At 36.7% G+C, this 19,747-nt stretch overlaps 1 protein-coding gene across 2 annotated transcripts in view; it reads left to right on the forward strand.

Moving 5' to 3' along the window:
• The first annotated feature begins 1,854 nt into the window (after positions 1-1,854).
• LOC104586588 (putative LRR receptor-like serine/threonine-protein kinase At1g53440) overlaps positions 1,855-19,747 on the forward strand; it is a 44,024-nt gene continuing 26,131 nt past the window's right edge. Inside the window, exons 1-11 of one of the 2 annotated variants that reach the window (XM_088900997.1) lie at positions 1,855-2,199; positions 11,711-11,879; positions 12,047-12,118; positions 12,648-12,716; positions 12,805-12,876; positions 12,959-13,030; positions 15,862-15,933; positions 16,017-16,088; positions 16,206-16,277; positions 16,401-16,472; positions 16,565-16,639. In XM_088900997.1, coding sequence (XP_088757123.1) covers positions 2,073-2,199; positions 11,711-11,879; positions 12,047-12,118; positions 12,648-12,716; positions 12,805-12,876; positions 12,959-13,030; positions 15,862-15,933; positions 16,017-16,088; positions 16,206-16,277; positions 16,401-16,472; positions 16,565-16,639 — 944 coding nt within the window. In that variant the 5' untranslated portion in view covers positions 1,855-2,072. The remainder of the gene's footprint in view (positions 2,200-11,710; positions 11,880-12,046; positions 12,119-12,647; positions 12,717-12,804; positions 12,877-12,958; positions 13,031-15,861; positions 15,934-16,016; positions 16,089-16,205; positions 16,278-16,400; positions 16,473-16,564; positions 16,640-19,747) is intronic. The other variant, XM_010243875.3, reaches the window with a different exon arrangement.

Genomic DNA, 19,747 nt, shown 5'->3' on the forward strand with positions numbered 1-19,747 from the left:
TAATAATATATATTTCCATTGTTTATTTGTCATTTGACATGATAACAAATTACATATGACATGGGTAGTGAATTTATCTCTTATTTTCTTTTGTAGGGTGGCTTGGAATTTGGAAGTTGGAATATTCAATCTTGTTAGTGAATTCAAGAATGAATGGAGATGGCTAGAAGCCTAGAACGCGTTTTATTTGATATGGTCATATGGGCAATGGAGTCTTTTATTTTATTTTTTAGAATGGCTTGAAACTTGAGAGTTGGAATATTCCATCTTGTTGGTGAATTCAAGAATGGATGGAGAACATGTTTTATGGATTTTGTTTGTCTTATTCAGATTATTTTTTTATGACTTTGGAGGAACAAGAACTTGAAGTTATATGAATTTAGTTTTAATGTGTGATGCTATTCGTAGGAATATGAACCTATATGATTTGCTCTTATGTGTTTTATTTCAGGTTTGCCTTGGTTGTATAGAAACAACCAAACAACAGGGAATATATTAAACAACCTTAAAAAAGGTTGTTGATTTACTTGATTGTAAGAAAAAAAGAATGAAATTAAAATGGGCTATGTGATGTCCATTTGAATAATTTTTTTTATTTAAGAATGTAAAATTGTGTTTATTTAAATAGGGGAAAAATATTGGAATTAAAATACATAATGTAGGGAAAAATTTTAATTTCTTTTATTAGGTCGGGCTTCGGGCTCGGGCCCAAGTTCTAAGCCCGTTGGTCAGGTCGGGCTCGGGCTCAGGCTTAACATTTTTCCGTTAATGAAGACTAAAAGCTCGGCCTGAGCCCGGCCCATGAACATGTGTAGCTGTGAGACATTGTAGGGCGCCCCCTTCTAGGGGCAGATGTGAACTTGCTAGTGATGAATATATAACATTAGAACCTTAAAGGCATGCCGATTTTTTTCCTTTTTTTTTATTTTGGGGATAACTCTCGTATCTAACAAGATTCTTACTACAACTAGCCAAACCATCTGAGGGTGCTCAGTTGTTCCATACCCACAACCTATGAAGTCGAATTAAAGCAGAACAATCAAAGCTTCAGTCCTATCAAATGGACCCATAACTAAAATATCTGACAATGAGTGAAGGGGAAAAAGAATACCTAAAATTTGATAACTAATCCATCATAAAAAATGGTAACCACCTCAATCAGCTGGTATTCATCATGGGGTGGTTCTGATTGGATAAAAGTTCTTCTGTTATATAGAAATTGCCCTTAAAATAATGGCTTCACCAAAAAAGACATGCTGGATAAGCTTATAGACTTGCCCAAAATCAAGGTTTTTAAAATCGACGCAGACAATGAATCTGTCAAGAGTTTGGTTCTCGGGCGGAATGATACGAGCATTTGAACTGAGTAATTAGTTCGTTCTGACAAAAAATTAAAAAATAGTCAAAATCGTTCAAATGGTTCAATCACCTGGGTTAATGATTTATTGATCAAATCAATATTTTTTTTTTGACAAAAATTCGATTTTAAGAAAAAACGGAACCAAACACCTGGTCAGTTTCTAATTTTTCTGATCCAACCGTCTGATCCGATTTTGAAAACCATACCCAAAATAATAGTAAAGTTAGTAACAAGAGGAGAACATGTTGGCATGAACTAGTCGTCTCGTCGGGCTCCCAATTGGACTCTTGATGTTGATGTCATTAATTTCCTATTTCCTGTTTGGTCCGGTTTTTGGACCTTGGACCGGAGTTGATACTTTCTGACTTTTCAGCCCTCTTTTTATTTTATTCAAAAATATTTGTCCTTTTCTGACAGAAACGAAGGCTCTGAGTGACTGACTCTCCAATACATTGTTGTCCTCTGTTTTGTTTATTATTTTCATTACAGTGAGGCGTGAGCCATTTCCGGATTCCTTTCGTCTTAGCTATTTCTTTAAATCTTGTCGCTTTGTGTTTCTGAAGCCATTGTCGATTTTCGCCGTCTGGTTTAGTTTCATTTCACCTCACAAGGGAGCTTAATTTTTATTTTTTTGTCTGAAGCAAAATATCCCGATCGAGTAGTATTAGAGAGAGAGAGAGAGAGAGAGAGAGAGAGAGAGAGAGAGGGAGAGATGGTGTCAGAAGTTGTTCTAAAGAACTCGAATCAGAAGCTGTTATCTGCTGTTGTTCTCTTCTTTCTTTTACTGAATTGCTTCGGAGGGTTCAGATCTCAAGCGCAAGTCTTACCGGAGGTCGAAGGTACATCTCTCTCTAATGAAAAACTTGCCGTATTTTCTTTTTGAACAATTTGTTTTGATGATTTCTCCGTTTTGTCCGACCGTATCAGATTCGTTAAATTGTCAATCTCGTCTTCTATAGTTTTAGTTTCTGTAGATTAAGAAGCGTTACCGTTAGCGACGGGTAACGTTTCCTCAAAATAAGAGAAATTAAAATTCTTTCACTTTCTGGTCAGAGATTAATTTTTGCTTGAATCGAGATCTTGTTTCCTTTTTTTTTTTTTTTTTTTGAGGCACAAATTGCAAAGAGTACAAATACATTTCCAAACTAGCCCAAGAAATCAATCGATAAATAGCGATAAACGTGTAAGAAGGGAGAGAGAGAAAGAGAACGACAATTTACACTTTTACAGTGTTCACAGATAGGGCTAGAGACGGTCGCCACCGTCCTGTCGTTTCATGCACATTTAGTCTGGATCAGTTAACTGAAACATTTTTAGTTCACGTGGCATCATTTCTTTTTCTCTCTCTCCTCTTTCAATGGCGATGATGGCAATCAACGCCTTTGATATTTAGTGCCCTTTTGGGAGGAGTCCGATCTGCTCCCTACAAAAGCCTATTTCAATAATGTTCCAATGTCTCAATACAGTAAGTCCTATGATCAGGATTTGCGAACACATATAGGAATAGATCTCATCTCGTTTTGTTTAGGAGGGTTCAACTGAAGATTCAGCTAAGTTAAGCTACTAAGCTGGTTTGGTTGCTTTGAAGCGAGTCTGGATCTGCTGCTCAGAAATATGTTTCTACGAGTCCAGAGATTCACTTTTGGGTATAATTGTTTTTTATAGCTTTTCTGAAAAAATCAGTAAACGCAAGTCAATCAACATTGAAAGCCCTCCCAAACAACAGGTTTTAGTTTAATTTACACATAGTCCTGTTATTCCTGTAGTCCAACTCGTTTTATAAGTTTTTCAATGAATAATTTTAAACATTTTGACTGTTGAGTGATCTTTTCTTTTTTGGGGTAAATTATAAATACCCTTATGGGTTCATTGACAAATATCTCCTGAATTTTTATTTATAACAAAGACCCCTTTGAATTTTCACTTTACAATAAATATCCCTTCGTTTTTGAATTCTGTTAGTTAACTTTGAAAAAGATTCTCATTTAACTATTTAATTTTTTTTAAATCTCTAAATTGCCCTTGATTGCTCTAATAGATTTATGATTTATGATTCATTTAGTTTTCAAAATGTAATATTGAAGTCCCCTTGGTTGCTCCAATACATCATTGCAGATTTTTGGTTGGATTAAATATTCAAATAAAATGATAGATATTTCTTTTTGATAGATATAAATTTATTGTTTCATTTGGTTTTTCTTGATTTATTAGAACAAGGAGTGTACAAAAACAAAAACAAAACGATGGAATACAAATAAGGTTTTTTGAATTTCTTTGGACTCCATTTGGAATTGCTATGCAAAGGTGGCACTCTTTGTACTTGTTATGGCTACTCAGGAGGTTAGAACCCAGCCTCGTTTTTTTTTTTTTTTTTTAATTTCGTCAACAAGTACAGAGATGCAAATTCCAAGGTTTTAAAAACCGATTCAGAACCGAAACCGTTTTGGCCACCGGTTTCGGGTCAAAGGTTTTGATGTAACTGGTTCCAGTCATGTATCATTTTTTCGTGATGTGTCAATTTTTTGGTTAAGTATCTCGTCATCTCGTCTGCTCCCATGTGATTGGTGACTCAGAGGTTGAAGTGGAGCTCCCTGGTGGCGAGCTTCCTGGAGGTGAGTTACATTGATGAGCTACCTGGTGGTGAGCTACCTTGATAAGTTGCCTGGATGTCAAGCTCCCTAGTGTAGTGCAACCCGACTGCTACCGGTAGGAGGTGATCTCTGGCTATCAACAACGACGGGAACTGAACTGGCTACTCCCTGCTGGCGATGATCTGCTCATCTTTGTAAGCGGCGGGAGCTGAGGGACCTGCGAGAACATCCTTTCATCCTCCTCTTTCCCCTTTGGGGGGTGAGGTCTTTATATACTGGAGTCCTCGTGGGTTAGGTGGAGCAGTTCCTGGATTACCGCTGTGATGGGACCTGCTTTCGTGTTAGGTGGGGAAAAAGCCACCAACTAGTAAGGTTGCCCATTTCCGCCTGACTCGGGGAGTGGGTAAGCTAATATAGCCATTACAAGTCACAATCCCGTAAAATGCAGGGTACGGTGGTGAGCTCCTCGAGCTTGTCAGGTTGGCGCCTGTGTTAGGCCGCTAGGTCGGTGCCTGGCCCACGCCGCCAGCTCGTGCTAGGGCCAAGTCGCGCCAGGGCCAAGCTACCAGCTCGTGCCAGGGCCAGGTCGCGCTAGGGCCAAGTTGCCAGCCCGTGCCAGGGCCAGGTTGTGCCAGGGCTAGGCTACCAGCTCGTGCTAGGGCCAGGTCGCGCTAGGGCCAGGCTGCCAGCTCATGCCAAGGCCAGACTGCCAGCTTGCGCCTGTGCCAGGCTATGCCTAGTGGGACACCATCAACTTAGCAAAGGCAAGTTGTTTCCAAAGTGGTCTTGGGTGTCACCTAGTTGTTCTGAGGTGCCAGGCTACAAGATGGCGAGCTGCCTGTGTGTTGCATGATGGCGAGTTGTCTAGTGGTGAGCTACCTGTGAAGTGCTGCATGGTGGTGAGTTGCCTGTGTGTTGCATGATGGCGAGCTGCCTGTGAAGTGCTGCATGGTGGCGAACTGCCTAGTGGCGAGCTCGAGCTGTTTATCTGTCAAGAGGCTGCACTTAGTTGGCATGAGGTGCCAGGTGTCACAATGTCATTGAAGGGCCAAATCCACCCTCATCAGGTTTGACTGTCCAATTCAAACAGACAACTCATTCCAACTAAAAATCAAAAAATAATTAAAATAAAAAATAGTCAAAACTGTTGAATGGGTCAAATGGATCAACAGTTTGATTGCCCAGGTCAATAAATCACTAACCAATTCAACGATTTTTTGCCAAAGACCGAGTTTGAAATAAAACAAAATTGGTTACCTAGATAGTTCTTGGGCCAAATGGTCCGATCATCCAGGTCAATAACAATTAAAAAACACTGACAAATTTCCATTATGGAATCGTAGCCTTCCAAGTTTTGAGGTGATAAGAATCCATAAAGAATGAATTAGAAATTAGAAGCAATCAATACCATATGTCTTGCATCGAGCGTATTGTATCGTGAGGTTTTCCATACACCCGTTTAAAGGTGTTTTTGAGAAATCACTTCTTTTATTTATTAAATAATATAAAATTATATATATAATGAAATTTTGAAAAAAAAAATCTAAAACAAAATAAAAAAACATAGGGTAAAAAGTATCCATACACCATACATCTGGATAAAATCCATGGTTTTACCTAATAAGTAAAGGCTATCTAGATTGACACCGGAAACTGAAGTAAGAGGAAGGGAACTCGGCTTCAGTCGGTGCAAGGCCTGTTCGAACAGCCTTGATGGCCTTGCATCGGGAGCATCTTCCCATAGGTATGAAGATATTCTCAATGCAAGGCTGTAAAGGCTGTTCTAAAATAGTGTTCAAACAAGTTTTGCACTGACTGAAGCTGATCAAACCTGAGCTCACTGAACGCACGGTCATGGAACCACCTCATCTCATCTAACCATGAAAATAATGAAAAGCAAAAACGGAGAAACAGAGAGGGACTATAAATGAAAAGGCTATTTTTCTTCTTCTTATTGCCGATTTAAGAGAAAGAAAAAAAAAAGAAAAGATTTAGTACTAGTGAAGAGAGAGAGAGAGAGGAATAAAAGGTAAATCGGTTGTGGGTCTGAGTGCAGAAAATGGGAAACAGAGAAATGGTGAAAAGTGTAAAGGCATGATCAAGAAAACAGATCAGGAGAATCCACATCAGAACTAAAGGCTTGCAAATTTTGTTTCATTGCTCCTCGTTAATGCTAGCTATCGATAGTCATATAGACAGTGAAAGGCTTGTTTATCAGTAAATGCTCATTTCTCTCCATTATAACTTTTATACTTTATAGGTATGCTTTAAGCAGTGTATTTCAGACAAAAGGAAAAAACAAAGAACTCCCAACAACATAATATTGTTCTGATGTTTATGTTTTGTTTGTTTGTTTGTTTGTCTTTTTTTTTTTCCATGGTGCGGAAAACCCCAAAGAGCTTTGTAATCCGATGTGTTTTTAGTACAACCAATGCAATGAACGACAATATGGTCAAGGTTTCCACTAATAAGTAGAAAAGAGAGAAAGGAGAGGACTCTTTCATGCATAAAAAGAAAATAGATATATTTTTTTAAAAAATATACAATGGAGTAGTTAGCACCTTTTAGTTATTTCATGATGTAGAACTCTTATCACATGAATAGAAACAACTGATATTATTTTATTGAGTTAGTAGAGAGGGCATAAAGTTAGTAGAGACTGCACGAGCATATAAAAAGCCAATATATATTTAAAAAATATATAATGGAATAGTTAATTAAGACCTCTTCGTTATTTCATGAAGTGGGACTCTTATCACATGAGTAAAGACGACTGATTTTTTTTTTTTTTGGGCAAAGAAGAAAATTCATATCAATTAATTAACTACATGCCAAGGTAAACTAACTTGCCGAGTTGCCGGTAAGGTCTAGGCTTGTCGGGGATTTGGGATCCGCCTTCACTGGGAATGGAGTTCTTCCTTTTCCTGTTTTTGTTTTATTTATTTATTTATTATTATTAGTAGTAGTAATTAAGTGTGTTCATTTATATGTAGTTTTAAATTATTATTATTATTATTATTATTAAATTTTGTATTCTATTTCTGGCATAAATAAAAATATTTTTTATTTAATATGATGAATATACAACATTAGAAATGTTTCCAAATGTTTTTGGCAAAATTCTTTACTTTTTCATTTTTTGTGTTTTATCTTTTTTTTAATATTTATTATTCAATTATAGCATCATGAGTTTCTTTGAAAAATTAGACCATTGACCCACCATATAGGTAATAAAATAGTTTTGCTTTTTGATCAGTTTTAAATTATATATTTCATCTATATTATATAAATAATTACTATCACACTTGATTTTTGTGTGACATAATTAATATATAATTTTTATATATTCTTTTGATTACTTGTACTTTTTATTTTTAGAGATTTATTATTTAACTATTATATCATCAATTAATCTATTTAACCCAAAACACTAACCCACCACCCAAAAAGAAAAATAGTTTGATTTCTAGGTTGACATTAAATTTTGTATTACATCTCCATCATTGACAAAATTATTTATTATGTATAATACTTATTTTTGTTCAATATAATGAATGCATAATATTACAGATGTACCCAATATTTTATTTTTTATAAATATATAACATTAGATATGTGCCCAAAGTTTTCTTTATTTTTTTTATTTTAGTGATTCTTTGTATTTTCTATTTTTTAAAAAAATATATTATTTGGCTATGATATCATTTTATTTCTAGGTTGATTTTAAATTTGGCATTCCATTTTCATCATTGATGAAAATACTTCTTACATTTTATACTTATTTTTGTTTAGTATAATGAATATACAATATTAGAGATATGCCCAAATCTTTTTTTGTATTATATATTTTATTTTTTATTATTTAATAATGGCATTATTTATTAACTCATTTGATCCAAATGGTTGAATACTTGAATTGCTTACCCACCACTTGGAGGGAATAAAATGGTTTTGTTTTCAAATTACTTTTCAAAATATTTATTTTTATATTATTAAAATTAATATTGTAAATTTAATTAATATAATTTAATAATAATAAAAATATATATTAAATATAGGATTTAATGAGAGAATACACCTTAAATATGAGATTTAATTAGAGAGAATATAAATATAGTTTTATTTTCAATTGGTTTTAAATTTTATATTCCACTTGCATCGTTAATGAAAATATTTATTATCTTTTATACCTATTATTGTTTAATATGTTGAATATATGATGTTAAAAATGTTTCCAATTTTTTAAATTTCAATATTTTTTGCATTTTATCTATTAATTGAATTTTATTATTTAATTGTGACAACATGGATTGACTCATTTGACCTAAAATGGTTTAATTTCTTACCATCACCTAGAGAAAAACACTATTTTTTCCAGGTAGATTTTAAAAGTTTAAGTTTTTATGTTATTGAAATTATTAGTTTATTATATATGGATTTAATTAATAGAATTTAATGATGATAGGAAACAAAAATGCCTTAAATATATGATTAAATGGAGGTAAATGCAAGTTAATACCTTAAATGTTGGATTTAATGAGAGAGAATTGAATGCATTGAATATCTTAAAATTACCTCTTTTCAATTCATTTAATATCAATAACAAATTACCCTAAATGCCCTATTTTTTATCAATAAATGTAAATATGAAGGGTAAATTTTGTCTTAAAAAATCTAAGAATATTCTTGATGCTATTCATACTTTAAAGTAGCATGAATTATTATTATTATTATTATTATTAAAGGAAGTAGGGATGACAATTTTCCCCATTTCCTTGATCCCCGTGGGGATCCGCCACGAATGGGGTGGGGATGGAGATGATTATCCCCTAGTGGGGACGAGAATGGAGAAATTTTCATCCCTATTAACGGGGACAGAGAGAGCATTCCTCGCCCCGCGGGATCCCCACTAATATATATGTATATGTATGCATACGTTATATATGTATATATGTACACATACATCTATATATTAATATATTTTAAAAAATATGGTTCAATATGTTTGAATATTTTCTAATGGGATTGTAAATTTTAATTATTTTATTTTTATTTTTTTAAATAAAATAAAAAACAAAAACAAAATGGTTAACATTATAAAAAATGATGGGGAATGGGGATGGGTATAACCTTGCCCCCGTTAGCAGGGATGGGGATGGGGATTTTCGCGGGACGGGGATGGGGAGAGAAGCAATAAATTACATACTAGTGACCAGGGATAATAATGGCAGTAGGTAGGGTATCCGTGAAAATTGCCCTTCCCATTTTTCAAAGCTATTTAAATACCCTTGATCCCAAATCCATTTGCCTTTTCTCCCAATTAGACCTGTTCATGGGCTGGGTGGCCCGACGGGCCGGCTCGGCCCCCGAACGGGCTTGAACATGTATATAGGCCCGCGGGCTTAAACTCGGGCCAAAAAGCCCAGCTCGCAATAAATTCGAGTCGGGCTTGGGTTTTGTCAAAATAGCCCGGCCCGGCCCGACCTAAAATTAGACTTAAAAAGGGTTATGTGATTATGTCCATTTGAATAAATTTTTTGATTTAAGAATGTAAAACTGTGTTTTAAAACGTAAAAGAAAGGGAAGAAAACCATCTTGTAGGCCCATTGTTTATTTAAATAGGAAAAAAAACCATATGAATTTTTAATTCTAATTTGAATAGGGAAAGTTGTAATTTTTTTTATTAGGTCGGGCTTCGGGCTCGGGCTCGGGCCTAGCGTATTTCCATTAATGATGAATAAAAGCCCGGCCCGGCCCATGAACAGGTCTACTCCCAATTTCCCAAACCCGTCTTGACCTATCCCACCTGATTAATATTTGACATATTATTATTGCTATCATTTTTTAAATTTGAAAGTACTAAATGGATGGACTGCTAAATAAAGTCAATTATAGTGAGTTTAATGGGCATTATTAAGGTAACTAAATTTGAATAGCAATTTTGAAAAATGATAGCAATAATTGGATATGTCAAATGATAATTGAGTGAGATGGGTCCTGACTAGACTTGTTCATGGGCTAAGTAGCCCGACGGGCTAACTTGGCTTGGACTGTCCTAAATCGGGCTTGGACAAAATTTTAAGCCTGCAGTCTTGGGCTTGGGCTCTAAAAATCGGGCCCAACTATTTTTTGGGTTGTGCTCGGGCTTTCCTAAATAAGCCCGATTCAATAATATTAAATATATAATAGAGATATAATACATTAGTAATATATAATATATATTATACAATAGTAAAATTAGTAGCAAAAAAGTATTACATATATTAAATGTATAAAATATTATATAATATATAATTAATATATTATAAAATACCTACCAAAATTCGACTTCGAGCTCAAGCCTGGGCTTCAAGCTTTATACAGGGATGGGCTTGGGCCTAATAATTTTTTGTTTATAAAGAGGCAAAGCCCAACTCGAACCTTGCCCAGCTCGACCAACTGGCCCGTGAACAGGTCTAGTCCTTACGGGATTAACAAATTTGTGATTGCCTTTGAGAAATTAGAGGAAAAGTTAAACCGGTTGAGATCAAAGGTACCTAGGTGGATTCACAAATGGGAAAAGGAATTTTCACAGGTATCCTATCTGTTGCAATCCCTAAACTTGGTTTGAGGCTCAGTCAAATCAAGCTTTTTATTAGCCAAGATAAAAAAACTCGTGAAAAACTCAAATGGTATCCACCCCTATTCACTACACATTCCTGTGATGTGTTCTAAAGCATTAGGAAACGATATATAAAGATTTTTGTCAAAATATATTACATCATTATTTATTGAGTGTCCAAGGTGTGGCATGCCATAGATTACAAAATTTTGATGTGTTTCAAAATTTACTTATATTTTGCATTCTAAAACGGTACCAAACACTCCTTAAAATTTTCAATTGAGACTAACCATTTTCCTCTTAGGCTGATAAAAGGTGTGGGACCCTTGTTTAGATGTAACCAATGGCCCAGGCCATGTGAAATGAGAGCTTGGTTGCGAGGAATGCATATGCACTTTATAGTTAAACAACCATAGGGTTCAGCTAATCATTTAACCTTCTGCCTTGTCATGGTGTATAGTTGGTCAACTGGCTCAAAACATCTGTTACCTTTAGGTTGCTTGTCGATGTGTATGTTTTTGCTTTTTGAAACATTGCATTTGTTTTTGTTTTACCAAAAAAAAAAAAAAAAAAAAACAGAAAGGAAATAACCATGGGCCAACTCCCGTGATCCCTTATTGCCAGTTCATAATATGACTGCCAATTCGTCTAAGTTCAAGTAACCATCGCCAATAGATGTTTTTTTTACCTCCTCGATGTGAAATAACATTAATGTCTTTTAGAAAGAGAAGTGAATAATGGAAAACATACATTTCTTCCAAAGAAAATTACCAAGAATAGTAGAATACGGACGATCTTATTATTTTGTCCAACGCAACGAAGAAGATAAAATTTCCTATACAATTTGGTAATTGGTAAGAGTGGTTTAAAATTTTTGAAATATTAATAAACAAAATGAGTGTTTGGCAATTCGGTTGGGTTTCTTAGTCCAAGCTCAAAGGGTCTATAAATCTATTATATATGCATATCTGATCATATGTCTACAAGATTCTTAGCCCAAGCCCAAAGTGGAAAAAAATGAAAAGGAATTGCATTCATCCATAATGTCATTATTAAGTTATCAACAATCATTGCATCTGATTAATTTGTGCTCTGTGGCCTGTGGGAAACTTAATGCATGCTAAATTTTTAACGATTACTGGTGTTCGTTCTTGACAGTGAAGGCTCTTAAGCAAATATCAGCCAAATTAAATAACAAATATTGGAACATTAGCACAACTTCTTGCAGTAGTGGAGGTTTCAACAAGACCAATGGTCCTGCTATTCTCAGCAATGTCATCTGCAACTGTTCTTTCAACAGCTTCACCGTTTGCCACATCACAAATGTGTATGTACATTCACTACCTTCTCCCTCTAGAACCAGAGTGATTGTGCTGGAAGTGGGACCCGATGACCATTATCAGCCTGGAGAGTGGAAACATTATTCTCCTGCTATGATCTGTATTTTTGTTTTTTTTTCCTCCTCTATTTTACTTTCCTTTTACTGAATTGTAGTCAGCTGAAGGGTCTGAACCTGACTGGAGTTCTTCCTGAGGAATTTGGGGATCTTCCATATTTGACAGAGATGTAAGTGATTTTGGCATTTCAGAAAATTTCTCCATTTGAGTACGCGGAATGTTGTTTTTTTTTTTTTTTTTTTTTAATAAGCTACGCAGAATGCTGCTTGATCATCCAAATTGTGGGGCTCCAAAACACTGTCAGTATATTTCAAGGTTTGTATTTTGCGAGTCTTGTCTTGTGCATTCAGCAAATGGTATTTATGTCTCTCACCTTTCGTGATCAATGGCTTGAGAAGAGTGGCGCTATTTTTCCCAAATGACTGTTTGAGTGAGGTTTGTATTTTGTGGGTCTTCTCTTGTGCATTCAGCAATTGTTATATATGTCCCACATCTGATGATCAATGGCTTGAGAGGATTGGCGCCATTTTCTCCAAAACGGTTGTCTTAGATTTCGAGGTTTGTATTTTGTAAGTCTTGTGCGTTCAGAAAATGGCATGTATGCCCCACATCTGATGATCAAGGGTTTGAGAAGATTTGGCGCCATTTTTCTGCCAACTACCACTTAAAGGCTTCTTCTTCTTTTTCTTCTAAAACAGAGATTTTAGCCGAAACTATGTCAGTGGGTCCATTCCTGCGAGTTGGGCTCGGTGCCCTCTCATCACCATGTAAGTTACTTTTGTTGCATTTCGAGTTTTATAGCTCTGTCGGAATTATTTGATAGTATTACTTGACTGAAACCATCATGCATGGCAGATCCCTTCTGGGAAACCGCATTAGTGGATCAATTCCAGCGGCAATTGGTAGCATTAAAACGCTGGAGGAGCTGTAAGTCATGACCTAATATTCTCAGTAGATTATGTCAACAAACGGCATCTGTCTATGTTTCTGATACGAATATGGCTTCCAGGGTGTTGGAAGATAATCAGCTTGGAGGAACCCTTCCTTCAGAGCTTGGTAATTTAAGTCAGTTGAGGAGATTGTAAGGCTTCTGTTCTTATTTCCTTCTTAGTTTCTTAGTTTGTTTTTCTTTTATTATATTATACTTCAGGTTTCCAACAATTTGCATATAGTCTTCCTTACAGTTTACTTTCAGTTTGTATGGACCAATTTGTCCATTTCTGATATTAATACTGATGAAATTCTGCTGTTGTTATATCAGCAGCAGCAGCAGTAGCAGCCTTATCACTTGATTGATTGGAAGGATAAATCCTGTTCTCCATTCTAGGGCTATTTGGTCGATTAAGAAATTAGCTAAGAAATCTTCTGTTAGGACCTGAAATGAAGTTCTGCCATCCCCTTGCCTTTCTAAATCATTCAATGTAACCAAACCACTTCTTCTAACTGGGACATTGTTGGTTTTTATTCTACATATTCAGTCCATCTTTGTACTTTTTTCATCTTTTGCTGATTGGTGTTATTCCAAAGTTCCCTCAAATAAACTCATTTCTAAATTTTCTCCTCCAGCTACATCTTCATATTTGGCATGCTCATTTTACGGGTCTTTTCTTTCTTGATTACACAACATTTTGCTTTGCAAAGCATGAATGCCATCTATAAGCAATTCCTGCTGTATATTCTTTTTAGTACAGCGATTTTGTTTTGTAAATTTTCAGGTACATGGATTTAAATATTGGTCTTAGGATCTGGAGCCTAACACCCTGAAAGCTTTTTTTTCCCTCTTTTGGAAGTCCCCTGAAAGCTGATTTAGACTATATGGGTTAGGGTAGTTGGGAATAACTCAAATTACTTGTACTGATTTGATGGATATAAGTTGCAACTAAGATGCTCTCCTATGTACGTACAATGGAGCACACCATTGCAAACATTTACTCTCCCAAACTGCAATAAGCATGCAGCATAGGTCACAAATGGTTGGGGATTTGTTGGTCAAACGAAGTATACATTAGTCATCCTTGCACCACTAACTAGCAAACTCTTTTAGAAACCTATTGTCATATGATGATGAACTGTTTAAGGAACTATTACGGTATATCTGTTTTATCCTATGGGAAAGGCTATGCTACCCAGATATGGCAAAGATACAGCTGAACATGGTGTTGGATAAAAAAGGCAGCCCAGCTGCCCAGTGCACAAGGCTCCTGCCAATGCAGGGTCTGGGGAGGGACAGATGTACGCAGCCTTACCCCTGCACATACAGAGAGGCTGTTTCCAAGATTTGAAACCTGGTCACCCAGATCGCAATGGAGCAACCCAACCATTGTGCCAAGATTTGAACATGGGGTCAGATGCAAAATATAAATTAAAACATGTCACCCTTGTATAGGTATCTGGGTATCATAGGGTAAAGGAGAGATTGACTTATTCAAAGAAAGTTCACTGGTTCTTTTTAAGTTGGTCCATAATTTAGAGATAGCTGTTTAGTGCAACGTTGTCAGACTAGGACCAGATACAGAATCATTTTGTTCACTGGGTCACAGGTTGAATGGTCCAATGTCTGGTTTGACAATTTGACTTGCTCAAATAGAAAAACTCAAAAAGAAAATGGCAAATAATTCCAGATTATCTTTTAAAGCTGTTTCATGTCAAAATAAGTTTAAAAAAATAAATACTATAGGTCATAATAGGTATCAATGCACCTATTTGAGGTAGGTTTGAGTTGTTTGACCGAGTTAACAATTATAAGAACCAGGGAGTCTAAAAACCATTTTGGCTGCTGGTTCCCAGTTAAGACAGTCCAACTGTATGGTCCAGTCTGAGTCTGACAATGCTGGTTCGGTGTGTAACCCTAAATTTGGATGAAGATAATTCACAGAAAGTGGATTTCCATCTTGTCTATCTCCTTTCTCTCTAGTCCATCTTGTCTTTTCATGGAACAAATGCATTCTTTGCGGTCCTTCCATATTTCCTCTATATTGGTGATTTGGTGTTACATGCAGCTGCATATCGACGTTAGTTAGACTAGGAATAATATGTAAAGCATTTCACAGCTGAAGTTACAGAATGGGATCCTATGACTTCATCTACATATCCTTCTGATTTCATTTTTTAATATAAGCTTCCCAATATGCATGGACGGAATATATTGCAAATGTAAATTAGAATCTTCGAGGCTCCGAGCATGTGTGTCTATCCCTCTTTTCTTTTCTTTTACTATTGAGACAGGAACAAAGAGTGGAAGAAGAAGGTCCTTCAGACTGACTCCTTTAGTCCTCCAATACACCTGAGAGAAACTACTCTAGGAGGGTCAAGCCCCAAAACATCTTAGTTCTGTCTACTCCTCTCCTGGCTGAGGAATCAACTAGCTTATTGGCAGATCCCTCGATCCAGCAGGATGAGGTGTCCCTTCTGGATGCCAAGGATCTATCCTCCCAAATAAGATTTCTGCAATGCCTGTGTCCCTTCCCTCTGTCTCTCATCTAACCCACCATGATCTGAAACTATCCTGGTAACTTAGGGTATAGTCTTGAATCTCTCAGAAAAGACAGTATCCTGGCATGATCAGAGTTTCTGACATAAATGGCCTCTCTGTAGACCTAAAGAATCTAGTCATCATGACTTCTGAACACCCATCAACTCCTGAATGACTTTGACTTCCCAAACAAGAAACTTCCAAATTGAATTCATTAGCTCCTTGGGCTGGAGGAGGCATAAATAGTATCAAGGTACAATCCCCTTAGCTATTAAAAAAGCTAAATGCTGTGATCCTTTCACTATGTTGTCTTATTGAATCCTTCAAACTCCAATTTAGTGCATCATAACCATTAATAATTCTAATACTATTAGTCTATTACTATCTTCTTTTTTTATCCCTCTTGCTAACTAACATAGATTGCTTTCTCACTCCTCCAGTGTTGTTTCAGCAAACAATTTCACGGGCCCAATACCAGAAACATTTGGAAACCTAAGGAGCTTGACAGAATTGTAAGTTGTTATTACCAATTTGGGCAGCTGTTACTTTTGAGATTATATTTTCCTAAATTCCATTACTACTTACATACATGCAGTAGGATAGATGGAAATGGTATATCTGGGAAAATGCCTAATTTCATTGGGAACTGGACCAAACTTAAAAGCCTGTGAGTACCTTGATATTTAACTTAATTTCTCTGCAATTTGTTACCTTATTCAAGATGGACAACAATTACTGTTATCTAAAGATACTTTATATCAACCACCATTTCAAACTGTTGCAGTGACATGCAAGGTACATCCTTAGAGGGCCCTATTCCTTCTACAATCTCCCTCTTGAAAAACTTAACTGAACTGTGAGACATCATTCCAGTCTTTTGTATCTTTTATATTAAGTTTAGAGACCTTTTTTAACTTAAAGCAATGAAGATAGAACGGCGGTATGAGTTTTTCTGATATGATTGCATTTCAAATTTCAGGAGGGTGACTGACTTGATTGGATCGAATATGAGTTTTCCTGACCTCCATGGCATGAAATTCATGATTGAATTGTGAGCTCACATATGCATGGTGTGATTGCATGGAAATGTTTTTTGTGGTTCCTTTAACCCATGAGGTGTTTGGCTTTGTTTGTGTTCTCTAGGATACTCAGAAATTGCATGATTGTGGGCCAAATCCCCAACTACATTGGAGAAGAGATGACTAGTATTAAAAAGATGTAAGTTTTACAGGGATGGATACCTTTTTCTAGATATTTTGTTCTATTAACTTCATTTATGTGTTGGTTTTTCTGGATGCTGAGTGTTAGTTCGGCTGGTTTAGTGTTTATGTTAGTCATATTTGTGTCTTAAGTTCTTAGTTATTGGGCCTAAACTTGCTTAATTTTTTATTTGTCTAGGTGTCCCATCACTAATCAGGGGCATTCTAGTCCATTCATGTAACATTACTTTGTAAACATCTATATAAGATTGTAGGGCCGGCTGAAGTGAGTAAGCCGCCATTCTCAAATCTTCTTCTCTTCTTCTTCTTCTTTGGCTGTTGTTTTCCAGCAAACATGGTATCAGAGCGCTAATCCGTCTGTCTGGTTACAGCCGCCTCTTTTCTCCTCTTCTCTATTCCTTTTTTTTCTCTTTCTCTCTCTCTCCTATCTTGGCCGTTGTGAAGAAACCCTAGGGATGACCGTAGAACACAGCAAGTTCTGTATCTAGGGTTTCCCTTGGTTGTAGGGCCCAAGGGGAGTTTGTTCCAAAAGCTGATGCCCTACTAGACACCCTGCAACAGGTAGTAGCCATTCGGCTGCTAAGAGAGATCTGTGTGGAACAGATCTAGGTGGAAGGACTGAATGAGACAGTCCTAGTACAGATCGTAAGGGTGATCACAGTCTACGACAACAGAAGTCAAAGCCCAACCTAGTAGTTCAGCATAGTACAGAGGTGGATTGTTCTTGGTTTCAGACCTATTACGAGGGGTTCTTAGACTTGTAATGGCTTCGGTAAGTCTGAAATCGTGTTCTTTGTATTGAGTTTTCAATTGTGATCACTGTAAAAGGAAGGAGATGTCTTCAATATTGGGAGAAGTGTCTTTTAGGGATAATAGAATTGGTAGGAGGTCTTCTAATCTGGAAAACCCAAATCTGCACAGCTTGCAGATTACCAGTGTATTGTTGGATGAATATAACTTCAGAGAATGGTCTGTTTCAGCCATGCTCTTCATTACTTCCCGGGAACTTACGGGTTATTTAGATGGACAGAAGAAGGAACCTGAAGTGGGTAGTGTGGAGTATGCAATATGGCGAAAGGAAAATGCTACTGTTATGTCCTGGCTGCTTGCTTTGATGACTCCAAGAGTGGCCAGGACTGTTCAACACTTTCCCATTGCTGCTAAGATTTGGGAGAAAGTGTCTAAAACTTATGGACAGAGAAAAAACAATGCAAGAATTTATAGGTTAAACCAAGACATTGCTGCATTGAGACCAGGAGATATGACAGTTGCAATGTATTTTGCAACCCTAGAAGGAATATGGGAAGAACTTGATCATCATCTTATTCTTGGTTGGGAGAATGTAAAAGACAAGGAGAGGCATGATAAACAAAAAAAGAGGGGGAATAAGAATCCGCTTTATTTTCTTCTTACCATTTGATGTCTAGCCAAGATAAGATGAGAGTTGCTGACGGTTCTCTCTCCACCATCTCTGGGAAGGGGGGGGGGGTTGACCTAAGCAAGGACCTCTCTCTTAAATCTGTTCTACATGTTCCCAATCTTACTTCCAATCTCTTATCTGTTTCGAAGCTTACCAAGAATTTAAACTGTAACATAACTTTCTTTCCCACTCGTTGTGTCTTTCAGGACAGACTGACAAAGAGAATGATTGGGAGCGGTCATGAGTGTGGAGGTCTCTACTATTTTGATGCAGACATCAGTTTGGCCTTACAATCATCTACTGCCAGTAGTCAGAATAATGAGGAGTCAATAGCTAGGTTACACTTGTGGCATGTGAGGCTAGGTCATTTACCTTTTTCATCATTGCAAGGGTTGTTTCCTGAATTATTCAAGGGTATTTCAAGTCAAAGTTAGTTTGTGAAGTGTGTTAGTTGTCAAAACAATGTAGAACTCTTTATCCAATTTCTAATAATGAAATTCAAGTTCCTTTTGATTTGGTCCATTCTGATGTTTGGGGCCCTTCACCTCTTGTTTCTGTAGATGGCTTCCGTTACTTTATCAGTTTTATTGATCACTATTCTCGATGCACATGGATCTACTTGTTAAAAGGACGTGATGAAGTGCCACGGATAACCATGGCATTTTGTAAAATGATTGAAACTCAATTTGATAAGAAGATTAAGCAACTCCATAGACAATGCTGCTGAATATTTTGAAGGATCCTTGAACCTGTTCATGGAGGATGCAGGCATGCTACACCAGTCATCTTGTGCTAGTACCCCTCAACAGAATGGGGTTGCTGAGCGCAAAAATAGACACTTATTGGAGACCACTTGAGCTTTACTATTTCAGCACAAGGTTCCCAAGCACTATTGGTCTCAAGCAGTCCTTACCGCATCATATCTGATAAATCGGATGTCATCCAAGGTGTTGGGTATGAAAACTCCTTTCTCTGTCCTTTGTCCTAATCTTCCAGACTTTCCTCTTCCACCTAGAGTCTTTGGTTGTGTATGTTTTATACATGTAAAGGATCTAAAGAAGACCAAGTTGGATCCTAGGGCTACGAAAGGAATCTTTCTAGGGTACTCTCCTACACAGAAGGGTTACAAGTGTTATGATCCCGTTACCAAGAAGAAATACATCACAAAAGATGTGGTATTTTTTGAGTCTCAATCCTATTTTCATTCTTCTCAGAATCCTCTTCAGGGGGAGACTAGTGGGATGGAAGAGGATTCTTCTTCCCCCTCTTTTTTTGTGCCTCTTTCTGCCTCGGGCCTTCCATCTTCTCCTCCTGATCCTCCTAGTTGTAGCATCCCAGGTGAATCTAGTGAGGCTCCCATTGAACCTGTTACCACTCTTGATGCTGTAGATGTAGCTGAGGACACTAGTAGGCAACAAAAAGATATAAGAATCATCTACAACAGAAGGAAAAAAGACCCTCTAACTCATGGCAGCAACCAATCGGACTCGGATCAATCTGTCTCAGCAACTCCAAGTAATCTTATCACTCATACTTCTGATTTGGATCTCCCTATTGCTCTTCGTAAGTCTACCCTTTCTTGTACTGTCCGACACCTCATTGCTGAATTTGTTTCTTACTCACGTTTATCTCCTCGTTATTATTCCTTTGTGTCTGCTCTCTCTTTCGTGCATGTCCCTACTAGGT

This window comes from Nelumbo nucifera, chromosome 3, assembly GCF_055504915.1.
Source record: "Nelumbo nucifera cultivar China Antique chromosome 3, China Antique-T2T, whole genome shotgun sequence".
In the NCBI taxonomy this organism is placed as follows: domain Eukaryota; kingdom Viridiplantae; phylum Streptophyta; class Magnoliopsida; order Proteales; family Nelumbonaceae; genus Nelumbo; species Nelumbo nucifera.